The following is a 17963-nucleotide window of genomic DNA, read 5'->3' on the forward strand; positions in this document are numbered from 1 at the left end:
TGCTTGCGGCAAAAAAATGCATGCGTCGCACAACGCAGCACAACGCATGTCCATGCGTCCCCCATGTTAAATATAGGGGCGCATGGCACATGCGTCTCCGCAGCGTTTCCCGACGCTGCGTCGGGAAACGCTAATGTGAACATTACCTAACCACTAAACGTCCAATGAGGAAATAGACGTTATAGGTAAATAGTGCACACACATGCAACCAAAAATCATTTTAATGTATCATAGAAAAAAAAATGCAAATTTGATGCTATTATAACTTGATTATAAACCCTAGACGGAAAAAAACATTCATCTACAGTCACTGACCTGTAGAGAAAAGCCATCCAGAGGCTGGAAGCGCGCACAGCCCTAATGCTGCTCACATCTGAGGGTTTATTACAATCGTGAAGTGTAGACAAGCCCCTGGGAGCTTCACAAATCTCTCATCCTGATCGTTTGCTACAATGTCTCCGTCTACCATTTCACTCACAGAGGCTTGTTTATACATTGTAACGACCCATCAGCTTTGTACATGAGCACTGAGAACAGCCATTGGATGGCAACAAGGATATCCCCATTTACTTGCTCACAGCAAGCAGAGATCTCTAAAATAAAATGATGAGAAATGGACAAAAAAGATGTTACAAAGTTTCATAATATTTCATTACACAATGATTCCTCCAGACTCCTTTAAAGGGAACTTGTAACACTAGTTTAGGCCATCCAAACCCTCTTTATCCAGGACGGTATACGGTGCTCAGTGATGTTGCATTACTTTCTTCTGGATGAAGGGTTGTGTAGTGTCTGTCAGAGGGGTGGCAGCGACCTTCTTAGAAGTGAAATGGAGTCAATCACCTTCAAAATGATAATTAAGCTACTTATACAGATATGATGAAAAAGAATTTGTCCCCAATAAAAATCATACTTGTGTTATAGATTTTATAGGCACAATTGCAAAGAAAAAAAAATGTTCTTATGGAAATGCCAAGCAAGACCATAGCAAGAGTGCACCAAAGCCCCTTCATTTACATACAAAAAAATATTTATTACAGGTATGATTTTTTTTATCCCTACATATACAGGTGATTCTCACAAAATTAGAATATAATCAAAAAGTTAATTTATTTCAGTTCTTCAATACAAAGAGTGAAAGTCATAAATTAGACATTATTAGTCATCACAAACAGAGTGATCTATTACAAGTGTTTATTTCTGTTAATGTTGATGATTACGGCTTACGGCCAATGAAAACCCAAAAGTCATTATCTCAGTAAATTACAATAATTAAAAAACACCCGCAAAGGCTTCCTAAGCACTTATAAAGGCCCCTTAGTCTGTTTCAGTAGTTCCACAATCATGGGGAAGACAACTGACTTGACAGAAGGCAGTCATTGACACACTCCACAAGGAGGGTAAGCCACAAAAGGTCATTGCTTAGGAAGCTGGCTGTTCACAGAGTGCTGTATCCAAGCATAATGGAAAGTTGAGAGGAAGGAAAAAGTGTGGTAGAAAAAGGTGCACAAGCAACTTGGATAATCACAGTTGAGTGCATTTATTGAACATACATTTCAGTAGGCCAACATTTCGGATTTTAAAATCATTTTTTAAGCTGGTGTTATAAAGTATTCTAATTTACTGAGATAATGACTTTCGGGTTTTCATCGGCTGTAAGCCATAATCATCAATATTAACAGAAATAAACACTTGAAATAAATCATTCTGTTTGTAATGACTTTATATAATATATAAGTTTCACTTTTTGTATTGAAGAACTGAAATAAATTAACTTTTTGATGATATTCTAATTTTGTGAGAAGCACCTGTATGTATAAGTGGTTTAATTAGCATTTTGGGAGTGACAGACCCCTTTTAAAAGAGTTCTCGGGTCTTAAAGTACAAGTCTGTAGTCACTTTAGGTGAATCCTCACATTTTGCGCACTGCGCCCTGACGATTCTGCGGAGCCTGCGCGGGGAACAGCAGTCATGTGACCACAAGTATCTGTGTATTGAGAGAGTGAATCTAGTTGCAATATGGTCGGCACCGGAGAATCATGACCGCCATTCCCGTTACCAGCAGCGGAGAATCTTCACAGTGCACAGTGTGTGAGATGTAAGGATTCACATGTCTGCAGTCAAATAGAGTGACAGTAAATTTGTAGTATAAGACCGGACAACCCCTTTAAGTGGGCTGGTCCCCCTCCTGGTTTGGATGAAATCTTACAGACTGGGTACATCACCACCAGTCTCTTCCAGCACATGGAAGGAGATGGAGCAGCCATTGCGTCTTCCCCAGAAAATGACTTGACCCATGTAAATGTATACAAGCTTGGGAATACAGTATTTTCTGCATGATGCTGCACCTGAACAACTGTTAAATTCAAAAATCTATTTATTACTGGAAACCTCTTATCCTATAAAACAATATATATATTATAAATAAATATATATAATATTAAGGTATAATAGCAGCACAGTCCTAATGTCGTGGGTGAAATACTTTGGCAGCAACCAGCCAAGAAGTCTCCAAAGGTAGAAAACATAGATTGAAAGCAGTGGACTTTATTCACACAGATAAATGCGACATTTCAGCTCCTCATGTGAAGTCTTTCTCTAGTACACACACATACCTACATATAATATATACATGCACATGTACACCTATAATACAGCTAATAATAAATATATTGGCCCATAAAAAATGTGGACCAATAATGAATTAAAAGATATGGTGCTCTGGACAACACTTGCTCTAAAGGGGGAAAAGACCTAACAATCGTCTCGATATCATGTAATGACCACAGTGATTTTTAGCCTGAATAGTTCTCTCCGTCACTGTAGACCAATAAAGGGGCTATTCCCAACTCAGTCTTTCGTGGGTTAATTTTGTCCCCTTATGGGCACGGGAGGTGAATCTTAGCAGAGCGGTGCGGTTCCCAAACGTCACAGAGAAATGAATACGAGTTACAGTAATAGTGGAGCTTAGCGGCTCTCGGCCCCTCTATAATTTGTAAAGTGCTGCGGAATATGTTGGCGCTATATAAATAAAATTATTATTATTATTGTGTGTCATCAGCACGACACGTACCAGGCATCTGGGAAAAGCAGTTCATACAGTTCAGGGCACCTTCCCACCTATTTGGTCTGTATCCAACTGCAACCTCCTCTTCCTTGATTAACAGCTCTGACTTTACAAAAGCCAAGGGGGGCAGAAATAGATGGGGCAAATAGTAGGTGGGAACATGCAGTGAACTGTATGCCCCCCACTGAGGGTGAACCAAGTACCCGTGCTCGGGCTGAAGACTCATTCTGTGCCAAAATGAGCTGAAGTGTCTGAATGAGGGAGCAGCACAACCTGGGACATGGCACCAGTAAGCAGGAAGACAGAAGGTGTGCCAGGAATAGGAACCAGTAGAGGGACGGAAATATCCCAAATCTGCAGACAAGACACATTTATTGCTGAATCTAACCTACAGTGGCAATTAAGATTCATTTTGGAGTTGATAATTAGGAATTAAAATCGGTCCATAGCTGCTCATTCCCAGATTCTGACCTCTCCGTCCCAATAGCAGGTCGCCAGCAGTGACGGCAGCACCGAGTGGTAATGGACCCCTACGCAGGGACTCCCATGGCTGGGGAGAGTTTGGATGACTTTGGACGTATGATAATTGTAGAAGACGATGTTTCCTTCGGAACTTCCTGTTACGATGATGGATCCATCTGGAGAAAACTCGCATCCCACGGCAAATCCCTCCACCTGTAAGAGATGGAGCACCTTAATGAGTTTTCCTGCATCGATAATCCTTCCCTCTCACTGGGGATCACAGAGAAACCATCTCTCTTTTCTGGAAGGCATCTCTGCTCCCTCATCTAGGCTCCTTACACCGGCAGACTCCTAATCAACGGCATCAATTCAATTTGCTCGACAACATTGTTGTTGTTTTACAAGCCGGTGAGGAGATTATGGGATACACAGAGGGAAACACTACAATAGTTTTTGTTACAACCTCCGGCATTTGTATCTCCTGCAGGGTCCGCCCTCCCCCAATTTCTTCGTTTCCTACAAAAAACAGCTTAAGAAACATGAAAAAAAATACAATGATTCACTTCTCAGAGCCAAGGCCATCAATCCAGCACAGAGGGAGCTGGTGGTGATCCAGCCGTGTGATCGACGCTAGTCAACCGGCTAAGCTCAATCACCCTATGCTTGGTGGGCATAGCACATGCGAAAAAAGAGCCATTATTAGGGCGGTATCACTTCTTTTTTTAACTGATTCAGTGTATGCATGTGGAGAGCTCCTGGCGCCTACATGGAACATATCCTCATTGACTCATTCACTAATAGTATGCCAGAAAACTGCCCTTTTGACGGGTGCTGGGCTGGATGGCCACAGAGTAACTATTTTTTTAAATGGTAACATCTTGAAGGGATTGTCTGTATCAGTATGTCATTATGTGCGGGAGCGGTGTAAAGGTGCGGGAGCTGTGCAGGGGTGCGGGAGCGGTGCAGGAGTGGTGTAGGGGTGTGGGGACAGAGCGGGGGAAGTGTAGGGGTGTGGGGGCAGTGCAGGGGTGCAAGAGCAGTGCAGGGGTGCAAGAGCAGTGCAGGGGTGTGGGGGCAGTGCAGAGGTGTGGGGGCAGTGCAGGGGTGCAAGAGCAGTGCAGGGGTGTGGGGGCAGTGCAGGGGTGCAAGAGAAGTGCAGGGGTGCGGGGGCAGTGCAGGGGTGCAAGAGCAGTTCAGGGGTGTGGGGGCAGTGCAGGGGAAGTGCAGGGGTGTGGGGGAAATGCAGAAGTGCGGGGGCAGTGCAGGGGTGCGGGAGCGGTGTAGTGGTGCGGGGGCAGTGCAGGGGGTGGGAGCGGTGTAGTGGTGCGGGAGCAGTGCAGGGGTGCGGGAGCAGTATAGGGGTGCGGGAGCAGTATAGGGGTGCGGGAGCAGTATAGGGGTGCGGAAGCAGTATAGGGGTGCGGGAGCAGTATAGGGGTGCGGGAGCAGTATAGGGGTGGGGGAGCAGTATAGGGGTGGGGGAGCAGTATAGGGGTAAGGGAGCAGTGTAGGGGTAAGGGAGCAGTATAGGGGTAAGGGAGCAGTATAGGGGTAAGGGAACAGTGTAGGGGTGCGTGGGCAGTGTAGGGGTATGGAAGCAATGTAGGGGTGCAGGAGGAGTATAGGGGTACGGGAGCATTGTAGGGGGGAGGGGGCAGTATAGGGGTGCGGGGGCAGTATAGGGGTGCGAGGGCAGCGTAGGGATGCGGGGCCAGTGTAGGGGTGCATGGGCAGTGTAGGGGTGTTGGGGCAGTGTAGGGGCGCAGGAGCAGTGTAGGGGCACGGGGGCAGTGTAGGGGTACGAAAGCAGTGTAAATGTGTGAAAGCAGTGTAGGGGTGCAGGAGTGTAGGGGTGTGGGGGCAGTGTAGGGATGCAGGGGCAGTAAAGGGGTGTGGGGGCAGTAAAGGGGTGCGGGGGCGGTATAGGGGTGCAGGGGCAGTGTAGGGGCGTGGGAGCAGTGTAGGGGCGCGGGAGCGGTGTAGAGGTGCAGTCACAGTGCAGGGGTGTGGGGGCAGTGCAGGGGTGCAAGAGCAGTGCAGGGGTGCGGGGGCAGTGCAGGGGTGCAAGAGCAGTGCAGGGGTGCAAGAGCAGTGCAGGGGTGTGGGGGCAGTGCAGGGGAAGTGCAAGGGTGCGGGGGAAATGCAGAAGTGCGGGGGCAGTGCAGGGGTGCGGGAGCGGTGCAGTGGTGCGGGAGCAGTGCAGGGGTGAGGGAGCCGTGTAGAGGTGCAGTCGCAGTGCAGGGGTGTGGGGGCAGTGCAGGGTTGCAAGAGCAGTGCAGGGGTGTGGGGGCAGTGCAGGGGTGCAAGAGCAGTGCAGAAGTGCAAGAGCAGTGCAGGGGTGTGGGGGCAGTGCAGGGTTTAAGTGCAGGGGTGCAAGAGCAGTGCAGGGGTGTGGGGGAAGTGCAGGGGAAGTGCAGGGGAGCGGGGGAAGTGCAGAAGTGCGGGGGCAGTACAGGGGTGCGGGAGCAGTGTAGAGGTGCGGGAGCGGTGTAGTGGTGCGGGAGCGGTGTAGGGGTGGGGGAGCAGTATAGGGGTGGGGGAGCAGTATAGGGGTGGGGGAGCAGTATAGGGGTAAGGGAGCAGTATAGGGGTAAGGGAGCAGTATAGGGGTAAGGGAGCAGTGTAGGGGTGTGTGGGCAGTGTAGGGGTATGGAAGCAGTGTAGGGGTGCAGGAGGAGTATAGGGGTATGGGAGCATTGTAGGGGTGCGGGGGCAGTATAGGGGTGCGGGGGCAGTATAGGGGTGCGGGGGCAGTATAGGGGTGCGTGGGCAGTGTAGGGGTGCGTGGGCAGTGTAGGGGTGCGAGAGCAGTGTAGGGGTGCGGGGGCAGTGCAGGGGTATGAAAGCAGTGTAAACATGTGAAAGCAGTGTAGGGGTGCAGGAGTGTAGGGGTGCGGGGGCAGTATAGGGTGCGGGGGCAGTATAGGGGTGTGGGGGCAGTATAGGGGTGCGGGGGCAGTATAGGGGTGCGAGGGCAGCGTAGGGATGCGAGGGCAGCGTAGGGGTGCGGGGCCAGTGTAGGGGTGCATGGGCAGTGAGGGGTGTTGGGGCAGTGTAGGGGCGCAGGAGCATTGTAGGGGTACGGGGGCAGTGTAGGGGTACGAAAGCAGGATCAACGTGTGAAAGCAGTGTAGGGGTGCGGGGGCAGTGTAGGGGTGCGGGGGCAGTAAAGGGGTGCAGGGGCAGTAAAGGGGTGCGGGGGCAGTAAAGGGGTGTGGGGGCAGTAAAGGGGTGTGGGGGCGGTATAGCGGTGCAGGTGCAGTGTAGCGGTGCGGGAGCAGTGTAGGGGCGCGGGAGCAGTGTAGGGGCGCGGGAGGAGTGTAGGGGTGCGGGTGCAGTGTAGGGGTGCGTGGGCAGTGTAGGGGTGCGAGAGCAGTGTAGGGGTGCGAGAGCAGTGTAGGGGTGCGGGGCAGTGTAGGGGTGTGGGGGCAGTGTAGGGGTACGAAAGCAGTGTAAAGATGTGAAAGCAGTGTAGGGGTGTAGGAGTGTAGGGGTGCGGGGGCAGTATAGGGGTGCGGGGGCAGTATAGGGGTGCGGGGGCAGTATAGGGGTGCGGGGGCAGCGTAGGGGTGCGGGGCCAGCGTAGGGGTGCATGGGCAGTGTAGGGGTGCGGGAGCACTGTAGGGGCACAGGTGCAGTGTTCGGGTACGAAAGCAGTGTAGGGGTGCAGGAGTGTAGGGGCGCGGGGGCAGTGTAGGGGCCCGGGAGCAGGGTAGGGGCGTGGAAGCAGTGTAGGGGCGTGGGAGCAGTGTAGGGGCGCGGGAGCAGTGTAGGGGCATAAGAGCAGTGTAGGAGTGCGGGTGCAGTGTAGGGGTACGGGAGCAGTGTAGGGGTGCGAGAGCAGTGTAGGGGTGCGAGAGCAGTATAAAGCTGGGGGCGCAGTGTATATGTGCGGGAGCAGTGTAGAGGTGGGGGCGCCGTGTAATGGTGGGTCGCGCAGCGTAGGGTGCGGATGCAATGTAGGGGTGCGGGAGCAGTGTAGAGGAGCGGGAGGAGTGTAGGGGTGTGGGAGCAGTGTAGGGGCACAAGAGCAGTGTAGGGGCACAAGAGCAGTGTAGGGGTGCGGGTGCAGTGTAGGGGTGTGGGGGCAGTGTAGGGGTACGAAAGTAGTGTAAACATGTGAAAGCAGTGTAGGGGTGGGGGGCAGTATAGGGGTGCGGGGGCAGTATAGGGATGCGGGGACAGCATAGGGATGCGTGGGCAGCGTAGGGGTGCGGGGCCAGTGTAGGGGTGCATGGGCAGTGTAGGGGTGTTAGGGCAGTGTAGGGGCACGGGAGCACTGTAGGGGCACAGGGGCAGTGTAGGGGTACGAAAGCAGTGTAGGGGTGCAGGAGTGTAGGGGTGCGGGGGCAGTGTAGGGGTGCGAGAGCAGTGTAGGGGTACGAGAGCAGTATAAAGCTGGGGGCGCAGTGTATATGTGCGGGAGCAGTGTAGAGGTGGGGGCGCCGTGTAATGGTGGGTTGCGTAGCGTAGGGTGTGGATGCAATGTAGGGGTGCGGGGGCAGTGTAGGGGTGTGGGGGCAGTGTAGGGGTGCGGGGGCAGTGTAGGGGTGCGGGGGCAGTATAGGGGTGCGGGGGCAGTATAGGGGTGCGGGGGCAGTATAGGGGTGCGGGGGCAGCATAGGGATGCGAGGGCAGCGTAGGGATGCGGGGCCAGTGTAGGGGTGCATGGGCAGTGTAGGGGTGTTGGGGCAGTGTAGGGGCGCAGGAGCATTGTAGGGGTACGGGGGCAGTGTAGGGGTACGAAAGCAGGATAAACGTGTGAAAGCAGTGTAGGGGTGCGGGGGCAGTGTAGGGGTGCGGGGGCAGTAAAGGGGTGCGGGGGCAGTAAAGGGGTGTGGGGGCGGTATAGCGGTGCAAGTGCAGTGTAGAGGTGCGGGAGCAGTGTAGGGGCACAAGAGCAGTGTAGGGGCACAAGAGCAGTGTAGGGGTGCGGGTGCAGTGTAGGGGTGCGGGTGCAGTGTAGGGGTGCGTGGGCAGTGTAGGGGTGTGAGAGCAGTGTAGGGGTGCGGGGCAGTGTAGGGGTGTGGGGGCAGTGTAGGGGTACGAAAGCAGTGTAAAGATGTGAAAGCAGTGTAGGGGTGCAGGAGTGTAGGGGTGCGGGGGCAGTATAGGGGTGCGGGGGCAGTATAGGGGTGCGGGGCCAGCGTAGGGGTGCGGGGCCAGCGTAGGGGTGCGGGAGCACTGTAGGGGCACAGGTGCAGTGTACGGGTACAAAGCAGTGTAGGGGTGCAGGAGTGTAGGGGCGCGGGGGCAGTGTAGGGGCCCGGGAGCAGGGTAGGGGCGTGGAAGCAGTGTAGGGGCGCAGGAGCAGTGTAGGGGCGCGGGAGCAGTGTAGGGGCGCGGGAGCAGTGTAGGGGCATAAGAGCAGTGTAGGAGTGCGGGTGCAGTGTAGGGGTACGGGAGCAGTGTAGGGGTGCGAGAGCAGTGTAGGGGTACGAGAGCAGTATAAAGCTGGGGGCGCAGTGTATATGTGCGGGAGCAGTGTAGAGGTGGGGGCGCCGTGTAATGGTGGGTTGCGCAGCGTAGGGTGCGGATGCAATGTAGGGGTGCGGGAGCAGTGTAGAGGAGCGGGAGGAGTGTAGGGGTGTGGGAGCAGTGTAGGGGCACAAGAGCAGTGTAGGGGCACAAGAGCAGTGTAGGGGTGCGGGTGCAGTGTAGGGGTGTGGGGGCAGTGTAGGGGTACGAAAGCAGTGTAAACATGTGAAAGCAGTGTAGGGGTGGGGGGGCAGTATAGGGGTGCGGGGGCAGTATAGGGATGCGGGGGCAGCATAGGGATGCGGGGGCAGCGTAGGGGGTGCGGGGCCAGTGTAGGGGTGTTAGGGCAGTGTAGGGGCACGGGAGCACTGTAGGGGCACAGGGGCAGTGTAGGGGTACGAAAGCAGTGTAGGGGTGCAAGAGTGTAGGGGTGCGGGGGCAGTGTAGGGGTGTGGGGGCAGTGTAGGGGTGCGGGGGCAGTGTAGGGGTGCGGGGGCGGTAAAGGGGTGCGGGGGCAGTGTAGGGGCGCGGGAGCAGTGTAGGGGTGCGGGAGCAGCGTAGGGGCACAAGAGCAGTATAGGAGTGCGGGTGCAGTGTAGGGGTATGGGAGCAGTGTAGGGGTGCGAGAGCAGTGTAGGGGTACGAGAGCAGTATAAAGCTGGGGGCGCAGTGTATATGTGCGGGAGCAGTGTAGAGGTGGGGGCGCCGTGTAATGGTGGGTTGCGTAGCGTAGGGTGTGGATGCAATGTAGGGGTGCGGGGGCAGTGTAGGGGTGTGGGGGCAGTGTAGGGGTGCGGGGGCAGTGTAGGGGTGCGGGAGCAGAAAAGGGGTGCGGGGGCGGTAAAGGGGTGCGGGGGCACTGTAGGGGCGCGGGAGCAGTGTAGGGGCCCGGGAGCAGGGTAGGGGCCCGGGAGCAGTGTAGGGGCGCGGGAGCAGGGTAGGGGCCCGGGAGCAGTGTAGGGGCGCAGGAGCAGTGTAGGGGCGCGGGAGCAGTGTAGGGGCGCGGGAGCAGTGTAGGGGCACAAGAGCAGTATAGGAGTGCGGGTGCAGTGTAGAGGTACGGGAGCAGTGTAGGGGTGCGAGAGCAGTGTAGGGGTACGAGAGCAGTATAAAGCTGGGGGCGCAGTGTATGTGTGCTGGAGCAGTGTAGAGGTGGGGGCGCCGTGTAATGGTGGGTTGCGTAGCGTAGGGTGTGGATGCAATGTAGGGGTGCGGGAGCAGTGTAGGGGAGCAGGAGCAGTGTTTTAGCCCGGAATCCACATTGGATCATTTAAACTGGTAAACACTCAGCTCTGAACAGTTTTGGTCATGTTGGGTGCTTAAATTTGAACCTGTCATGTTGTAAATGGTATCTGATCTGAAGGCAGGATGTTACAGAAAAGCTGGAGCTGATGATTGATGTAATTTTTTGGGAAAAAGTTTCAGTAAAATTTGCATTATACCAGTGAGTGGTCCTACTCAATGATAGTCTTTCCTGTATGTCAGTGACTAACAGCTTTCTTTGCATGCACAGAGTAGGACCGCCCACTGGACTCCTTTACATGCAGACATCAGGGATGTCAATGAGTAAAATGTGTTAATGAATAATTTTCCAATAAGCCTACACCTCACTATGCTCAGCTTCTTCTCTGTACCCTGGTGTACACAGATCTGATAACATAAACAACATTATTGGTTCTATATAAGCTTTTTGATATTGTTTCAATTTACTTTCAGCAAGCACAGACCCTGAAATGCAGATGATTTAACGCACAAAATTATTAGAAAGTTGAAAGAATACTTATTATAAAATGACTCATTTGCAGTGGAGAATGGAGCAGAAAAGAACAGTAAAATAAAAAATACATTAAGAATTAAACCCACAGCCTGCAAGAAAACGTAACAAACTAAATATTAACTTGCATTACTGAGCAGCACACAGGCACAAAGCCTCCTGATTTCGCAGCCACAGGTAAAACATTTACATTCAGACATCGAGCTTTGCATGAATAATATATGACCCAGACATGGATACAGAGCGCTGCTTACTGAATGGCGGAGGTCTATTGTCTATAACCTTCGGAGCTCCCTTCATGTACGCAGCCCAGGAAACTAACTACATACTACCTTTGTAACACCAAGCACCAGGATTTAAAGGGGAAACGCAAATGATACTTCTATATGCCTATCAGGGTACTACAGTCGTGGACAAAAATTTTGAGAATGAGACAAATATAAATTTTTCCAAAGTCTACTGCTTCATTTTTTCTAATGGCAATTTGCATATACTCCTGAATGTCAGAGTGATCAGCTTAACAGCAATTACTGTACTTGCAAAGTCAATATTTGCCCAGAAAATTAACTTTAACCGCCAAAACACATTTCAACATCACTGCAGTCCTGCCTTAAAAGGAGCAGCTAACATCGTTTTAGTGATTGATCCATTAACACAGGTGTGGGTGTTGATGAGGACAGGGCTGGCGATCAATCAGTCATGATTAAGTGAGAATGACATCACTGGACACTTTAAAAGGAGTCTGGTGCTTGGTATCATTGTTTCTCTTCAGTTAACCATGGTTATCTCTAAAGAAACATGTGCAGCCATCATTGCACTGCACAAAAATGGCCTAACAGGGAAGAGTATCGCAGCTACAAAGATTGCACTTCAGTCAACAATCTATCGCATCATCAAGAACTTCAAGGAGAGAGCTTCCATTGTTGTCAAAAAGGCTCCAGGGTGCCCAAGAAAGACCAGCAAGCACCAGGACCATATCTTAAAACTGTTTCAGCTGCGGGATCGGACTACCAGCAGTGCCGAGCTTGCTCAGGAATGGCAGCAGGCTGGTGTGAGTGCTTCTGCACGCACTGTGAGGCAGAGACTCTTTGAGCAAGGCCTGGTTTCAAGGAGGGCAGCAAAGAAGCCACTTCTCTCCAGAAAAAACATCAGGGACCGACTGATATTCTGCAAACGGTACAGGGAGTGGACTGCTGAGGACTGGGGCAAAGTCATTTTCTCTGATGAATCCCCTTTTCGATTGTTTGGGACATCTGGAAAACAGCTTATTCGGAGAAGAAGAGGTGAGCGCTACCACCAGTCTTGTCTCATGCCAACTGTAAAGCATCCTGAAACCATTCATGTGTGGGGTTGCTTCTCAGCCAAGGGAATCGGCTCACTCACAGTCTTGCTAAAAACACAGCCATGAATAAAGAATGGTACCAGAATGCCCTCCAAGAGCAACTTCTCCCAACCGTCCAAGAGCAGTTTGGCGCCCAACAATGCCTTTTCCAGCATGATGGAGCACCTTGCCATAAAGCAAAGGTGATAACTAAATGGCTCATGGAACAAAACATAGAGATTTTGGGTCCATGGCCTGGAAACTCCCCAGATCTTAATCCCATTGAGAACTTGTGGTCAATCATCAAGAGACGGATGGACAAACAAAAACCAACAAATTCTGGCAAAATGCAAGCATTGATTATGCAGGAATGGACTGCTATCAGTCAGGATTTGGTCCAGAAATTGATTGAGAGCATGCCAGGGAGAATTGCAGAGGTCTTGAAGAAGAAGGGTCAACACTGCAAATATTGACTTGCTGCATTAACTCATTCTAACTGTCAATATAACCTATTGGTACTCATAATATGATTGCAATTATATTTCTGTATGTGATATAAACATCAGACAAACACTAATAAAAACCAGAGGGCAGCAGATCATGTGAAAATATAATTTTGGTGTCATTCTCAAAACTTTTGGCCATGACTGTACTAAGACCTCTGCTCAAAAAATGCTGCAGCAAAGGAAAAGAAACTTCAGTGCAGTGGTGCAAATTCAAGACCGTCTACTCAACACCTAAATCTGCTGTTAAGTTTCAAACAGAATATTGCAATTAAGAGCGACCATTTTTTTTTTCATTCTATACTCTAAGGATGGAAAATTGTTGGCAACGTCAATCCGTGTGGAGTAACGTAAGTTATATAAACTGCAGAACAGGGGAAATAGAAAGACAATGTAGATGACTATAACTACTATAACACTGACCCCATGTACAAGAATATAACTACTATAATACTGCCCCTATGTACAAGAATATAACTACTATAATACAGCTCCTTTGCACAAGAATATAACTACTATAATACTGCCCCTATGTACAAGAATATAACTACTATAATACTGCCCCAAACGTACAAAAATATAACTACTATAATACTGCCCCTATGTGCAAGAATATAACTACTATAATACTGCTCCTATGTACAAGAATATGACTACTATAATACTGCCCCTATGTACAAGAATATTACTACTATAATACTGCCTCCTATGTACGAGAATATAACTACTATAATAGTGCTCCTATGTACAAGAATATAACTACTACTAGATGGTGGCCCGATTCTAACGTATCAGGTATTCTAGACTATGTAGGTAGTATATAGCACAGGCTACGTATTATATTGCACAGTGACGTAGTATATAATACAACCGACGTAGTATATAACAGAGCTACGTAGTATATAACACAGCGTACGTAGTATATAGCAGAGCTACGTAGTATATAACACAGCCACATAGTATATAACATAGCCACATAGTGTATTGCACAGCTACGTAGTGTATTGCACAGGCACGTAGTATATTGGTCAGCCACGTAGTATATAGCACAGCCACGTAGTATATAACATAGCCACGTCGTATATCGTAGTATATTGCATTGCCACACAGTATATACCGTAACAGAGCCACATAGTATATTGCAGTCGACGTGGTATATAACTGAAACCGACACAGCCACATAGTATATTGCACAGCTACGTAGTATATAGCAAAGAGCACGTAGTATATTGCACAGCCACGTAGTATATTGGACAGTCATGTTGTATATTGCACAGTCACGTTGTATATTGCCAAGCTATAGTATATAGCACAGAGATGTAGTCTATAACAGAGCCCACGCAGTATGTAACACAGCCCATGTAGTATATAGCAATGTGGGCACTATATGCGTGGTTAAAAAAGACTTAAAATAAAAAATAAACATATACTCACCTTCCGAAGGCCCCTTGAAGTCCTTGCGCCAGTGTGCGGTGCACGCGGCAGCTTCCGGTCCCATGGTTGGTATGAGCGCAGGACCTGTGATGACGTCGCGGTCACATGACCGTGACGTCATGGCAGGCCCTTCTCGCATAGCATCCCTGGCATCCTTGGCACCGGAACCTGCCGCTGGCACTGCCGAGGACAGAAGGTGACGTCGTAGCGTGAGAATAACCTTTTTTTTAAATTATTATTTTTAACATTAGATCGTTTTACTATTGAAGCTGCATACGCAGCATCAATAGTAAAATGTTGGTCACACAGGGTTAATAGCTGCGTTAACGGAGTGCATTACACCGGGGTCCGTTAACTCTGGCATTAACCCTGTGTGAGCGGTCAGCGCTGACTGCAGGGCAGTAAAGCAGTGGCCATTTCGCTGCCAGACTATGGCCATCGCTGATTGGTCGTGGCAATGGTCGTGGGTGTTTTGCCACGACCAATCAGCGACTTGGATTTCCATGACAGACAGAGGCTGCGACCAATGAATATCCGTGATAGACAGACAGAAAGACAGACAGAAAGACAGACAGACGGAAGTGACCCTTAGACAATTATATAGTACATAATACTGCCTCTATGTACAAGAATGTAACTACTATAATACTGCTCCGTATATACAAGAATATAATTACAATAATACAGCTACTATGTACAAGAATATAACAACTATAATACTGACCGCAATGTACAAAAATATAACTACTATAATACTGCTTCGTATGTACAGGAATATATCTTCTATAATACTGCCCCCTATGTGCAAGAATATAACTACTATAATACTGATCCCTATGTACAATAATGTAACTACTATAATATTGCCCCCTATGTACAAGAATATAACTACTATAACACTGCCCCCTATGTACAAGAATATAACTACTATAATACTACTCCTATGTACAGGAATATATCTACTATAATACTGCCCCCCATGTACAAGAATATAACTACTATAATGCTGCTCCTATGTACAAGAATATAACTACTATGATACTGCTCCTATGTACAGGAATATACGGTAACTACTATAATACTGCCCCTTATGTACAAGAATATAACAATTATAACACTGCTCCTATACCATTTTTTTTTCATTCTATACTCTAAGGATGGAAAAATGTTGGCAACGTCAATCCGTGTGGAGTAACGTAAGGTATATAAACTGCAGAACAGGGGAAATAGAAAGACAATGTAGATGACTATAACTACTATAATACTGACCCCATGTACAAGAATATAACTACTATAATACTGACCCCATGTACAAGAATATAACTACTATAATACTGCTCCTATGTACAAGAATATAACTACTATAATTCTACCTCCTATGTACAGGAATATAACTACTAAAATACTGCTCCCTATGTACAATAATATACCTACTATAACACTGCTCCTATGTAAAATAATAATATAACTGTTATAATACTGCTCCTATGTCCAAGAATATTACTACTATAATACTGCCCCTTATGTACAAGAATATAACTACTATAATACTGCTCCATATATACAAGAATATAACTACTATAACACAGCTCCTATGTACAAGAATATAACTACTATAATATTGCCCCTATGTACAAGACTATAACTATTATAATACTGCTTCTATTTACAAGAATATTACTACTATAATACTGCCCCTATGTACAAGAATATAAATACTATAATACTGCTCCTATGTACAAGAATATAACTACTATAATACTGCCCCCTATGTACAAGAATACAACAACTATAATACTGCCCCTTATGTACAAGAATATAACTACTATAATACTGCTCCTATGTACAAGAATATAACTACTATAATATTGCCCCTATGTACAAGACTATAACTACTATAATACTGCTCCTATGTACAAGAATATAACTACTATAATACTGCTCCTATTTATAAGAATATAACTGCTATAATACTTCCCCTATGTACAAGAATATAACTACTATAATACTGCTTGTATATAGTAGAATATAACTACGATAATACTGTTCCTATTTACATGAATATAACTACTATAATACTGCCCCCTATGTACAAGAATATAACTACTATAATACTGCTCCTATGTACAAGAATATAACTACTATAATACTGCTCCTATGTACAAGAATATAACTACTATAATGTTGCCCCTATGTACAAGACTATAACTACTATAATACTGCTCCTATGTACAAGAATATAACTACTATAATACTGCTCCTATTTATAAGAATATAACTGCTATAATACTTCCCCTATGTACAAGAATATAACTACTATAATACTGCTTGTATATAGTAGAATATAACTACGATAATACTGTTCCTATTTACATGAATATAACTACTATAATACTGCCCCTATGTACAAGAATATAACTACTATAATACTGCCCCCTATGTACAAGAATATAACTACTATATTACTGCTCCTATGTACAAGAATATAACTACTATAATACTGCTCCTATGTACAAGAATATAACTACTATAATACTGCCCCTATGTACAAGAATATAACTACTATAACATTGACCCTATATACAAGAATATAACTACTATAAGACTGCTCCTACGTACAAGAATATAACTACTATAATACTGCTCCTATGTACAAGAATATAACTACTATAATACTGCCCCTATGTACAAGAATATAACTACTATAACATTGACCCTATATACAAGAATATAACTACTATAAGACTGCTCCTATGTACAAGAATATAACTACTATAATACTGCCCCTTATGTACAAGAATATAACAATTATAACACTGCTCCTATACCATTTTTTTTTTCATTCTATACTCTAAGGATGGAAAATTGTTGGCAACGTCAATCCGTGTGGAGTAACGTAAGGTATATAAACTGCAGAACAGGGGAAATAGAAAGACAATGTAGATGACTATAACTACTATAATACTGACCCCATGTACAAGAATATAACTACTATAATACTGACCCCATGTACAAGAATATAACTACTATAATACTGCTCCTATGTACAAGAATATAACTACTATAATTCTACCTCCTATGTACAGGAATATAACTACTATAATACTGCTCCCTATGTACAATAATATACCTACTATAACACTGCTCCTATGTAAAATAATATAACTGTTATAATACTGCTCCTATGTCCAAGAATATTACTACTATAATACTGCTCCATATATACAAGAATATAACTACTATAATACAGCTCCTATGTACAAGAATATAACTATTATAATATTGCCCCTATGTACAAGACTATAACTATTATAATACTGCTCCTATTTAGAAGAATATAACTACTATAATACTGCCCCTATTTACAAGAATATTACTACTATAATACTGCCCCTATGTACAAGAATATAAATACTATAATACTGCTCCTATGTACAAGAACATAACTACTATAATACTGCCCCCTATGTACAAGAATACAACTATAATACTGCCCCCATGTACAAGAATATAACTACTATAATACTGCTCCTATGTACAAGAATATAACTACTATAATATTGTCCCTATGTACAAGACTATAACTACTATAATACTGCTCCTATGTACAAGAATATAACTACTATAATACTGCCCCTATTTACAAGAATATTACTACTATAATACTGCCCCTATGTACAAGAATATAAATACTATAATACTGCTCCTATGTACAAGAACATAACTACTATAATACTGCCCCCTATGTACAAGAATACAACTATAATACTGCCCCCATGTACAAGAATATAACTACTATAATACTGCTCCTATGTACAAGAATATAACTACTATAATATTGTCCCTATGTACAAGACTATAACTACTATAATACTGCTCCTATGTACAAGAATATAACTACTATAATACTGCTCCTATTTACAA

The 17963-nt window shown here is 46.8% G+C and overlaps 1 protein-coding gene across 2 annotated transcripts in view; it reads right to left on the reverse strand.

Annotated features, from left to right (window-relative positions):
• Positions 1-2434: 2434 nt before the first annotated feature.
• WDR25 (WD repeat domain 25) overlaps positions 2435-17963 on the reverse strand; it is a 201750-nt gene continuing 186221 nt past the window's right edge. The window contains exon 7 of one of the 2 annotated variants that reach the window (XM_069738202.1): positions 2435-3742. In XM_069738202.1, the coding sequence (XP_069594303.1) occupies positions 3521-3742 (222 nt within the window). In that variant the 3' untranslated portion in view covers positions 2435-3520. The remainder of the gene's footprint in view (positions 3743-17963) is intronic. The other variant, XM_069738193.1, reaches the window with a different exon arrangement.

This window comes from Ranitomeya imitator, chromosome 1, assembly GCF_032444005.1.
Source record: "Ranitomeya imitator isolate aRanImi1 chromosome 1, aRanImi1.pri, whole genome shotgun sequence".
Lineage (NCBI taxonomy): Eukaryota > Metazoa > Chordata > Amphibia > Anura > Dendrobatidae > Ranitomeya > Ranitomeya imitator.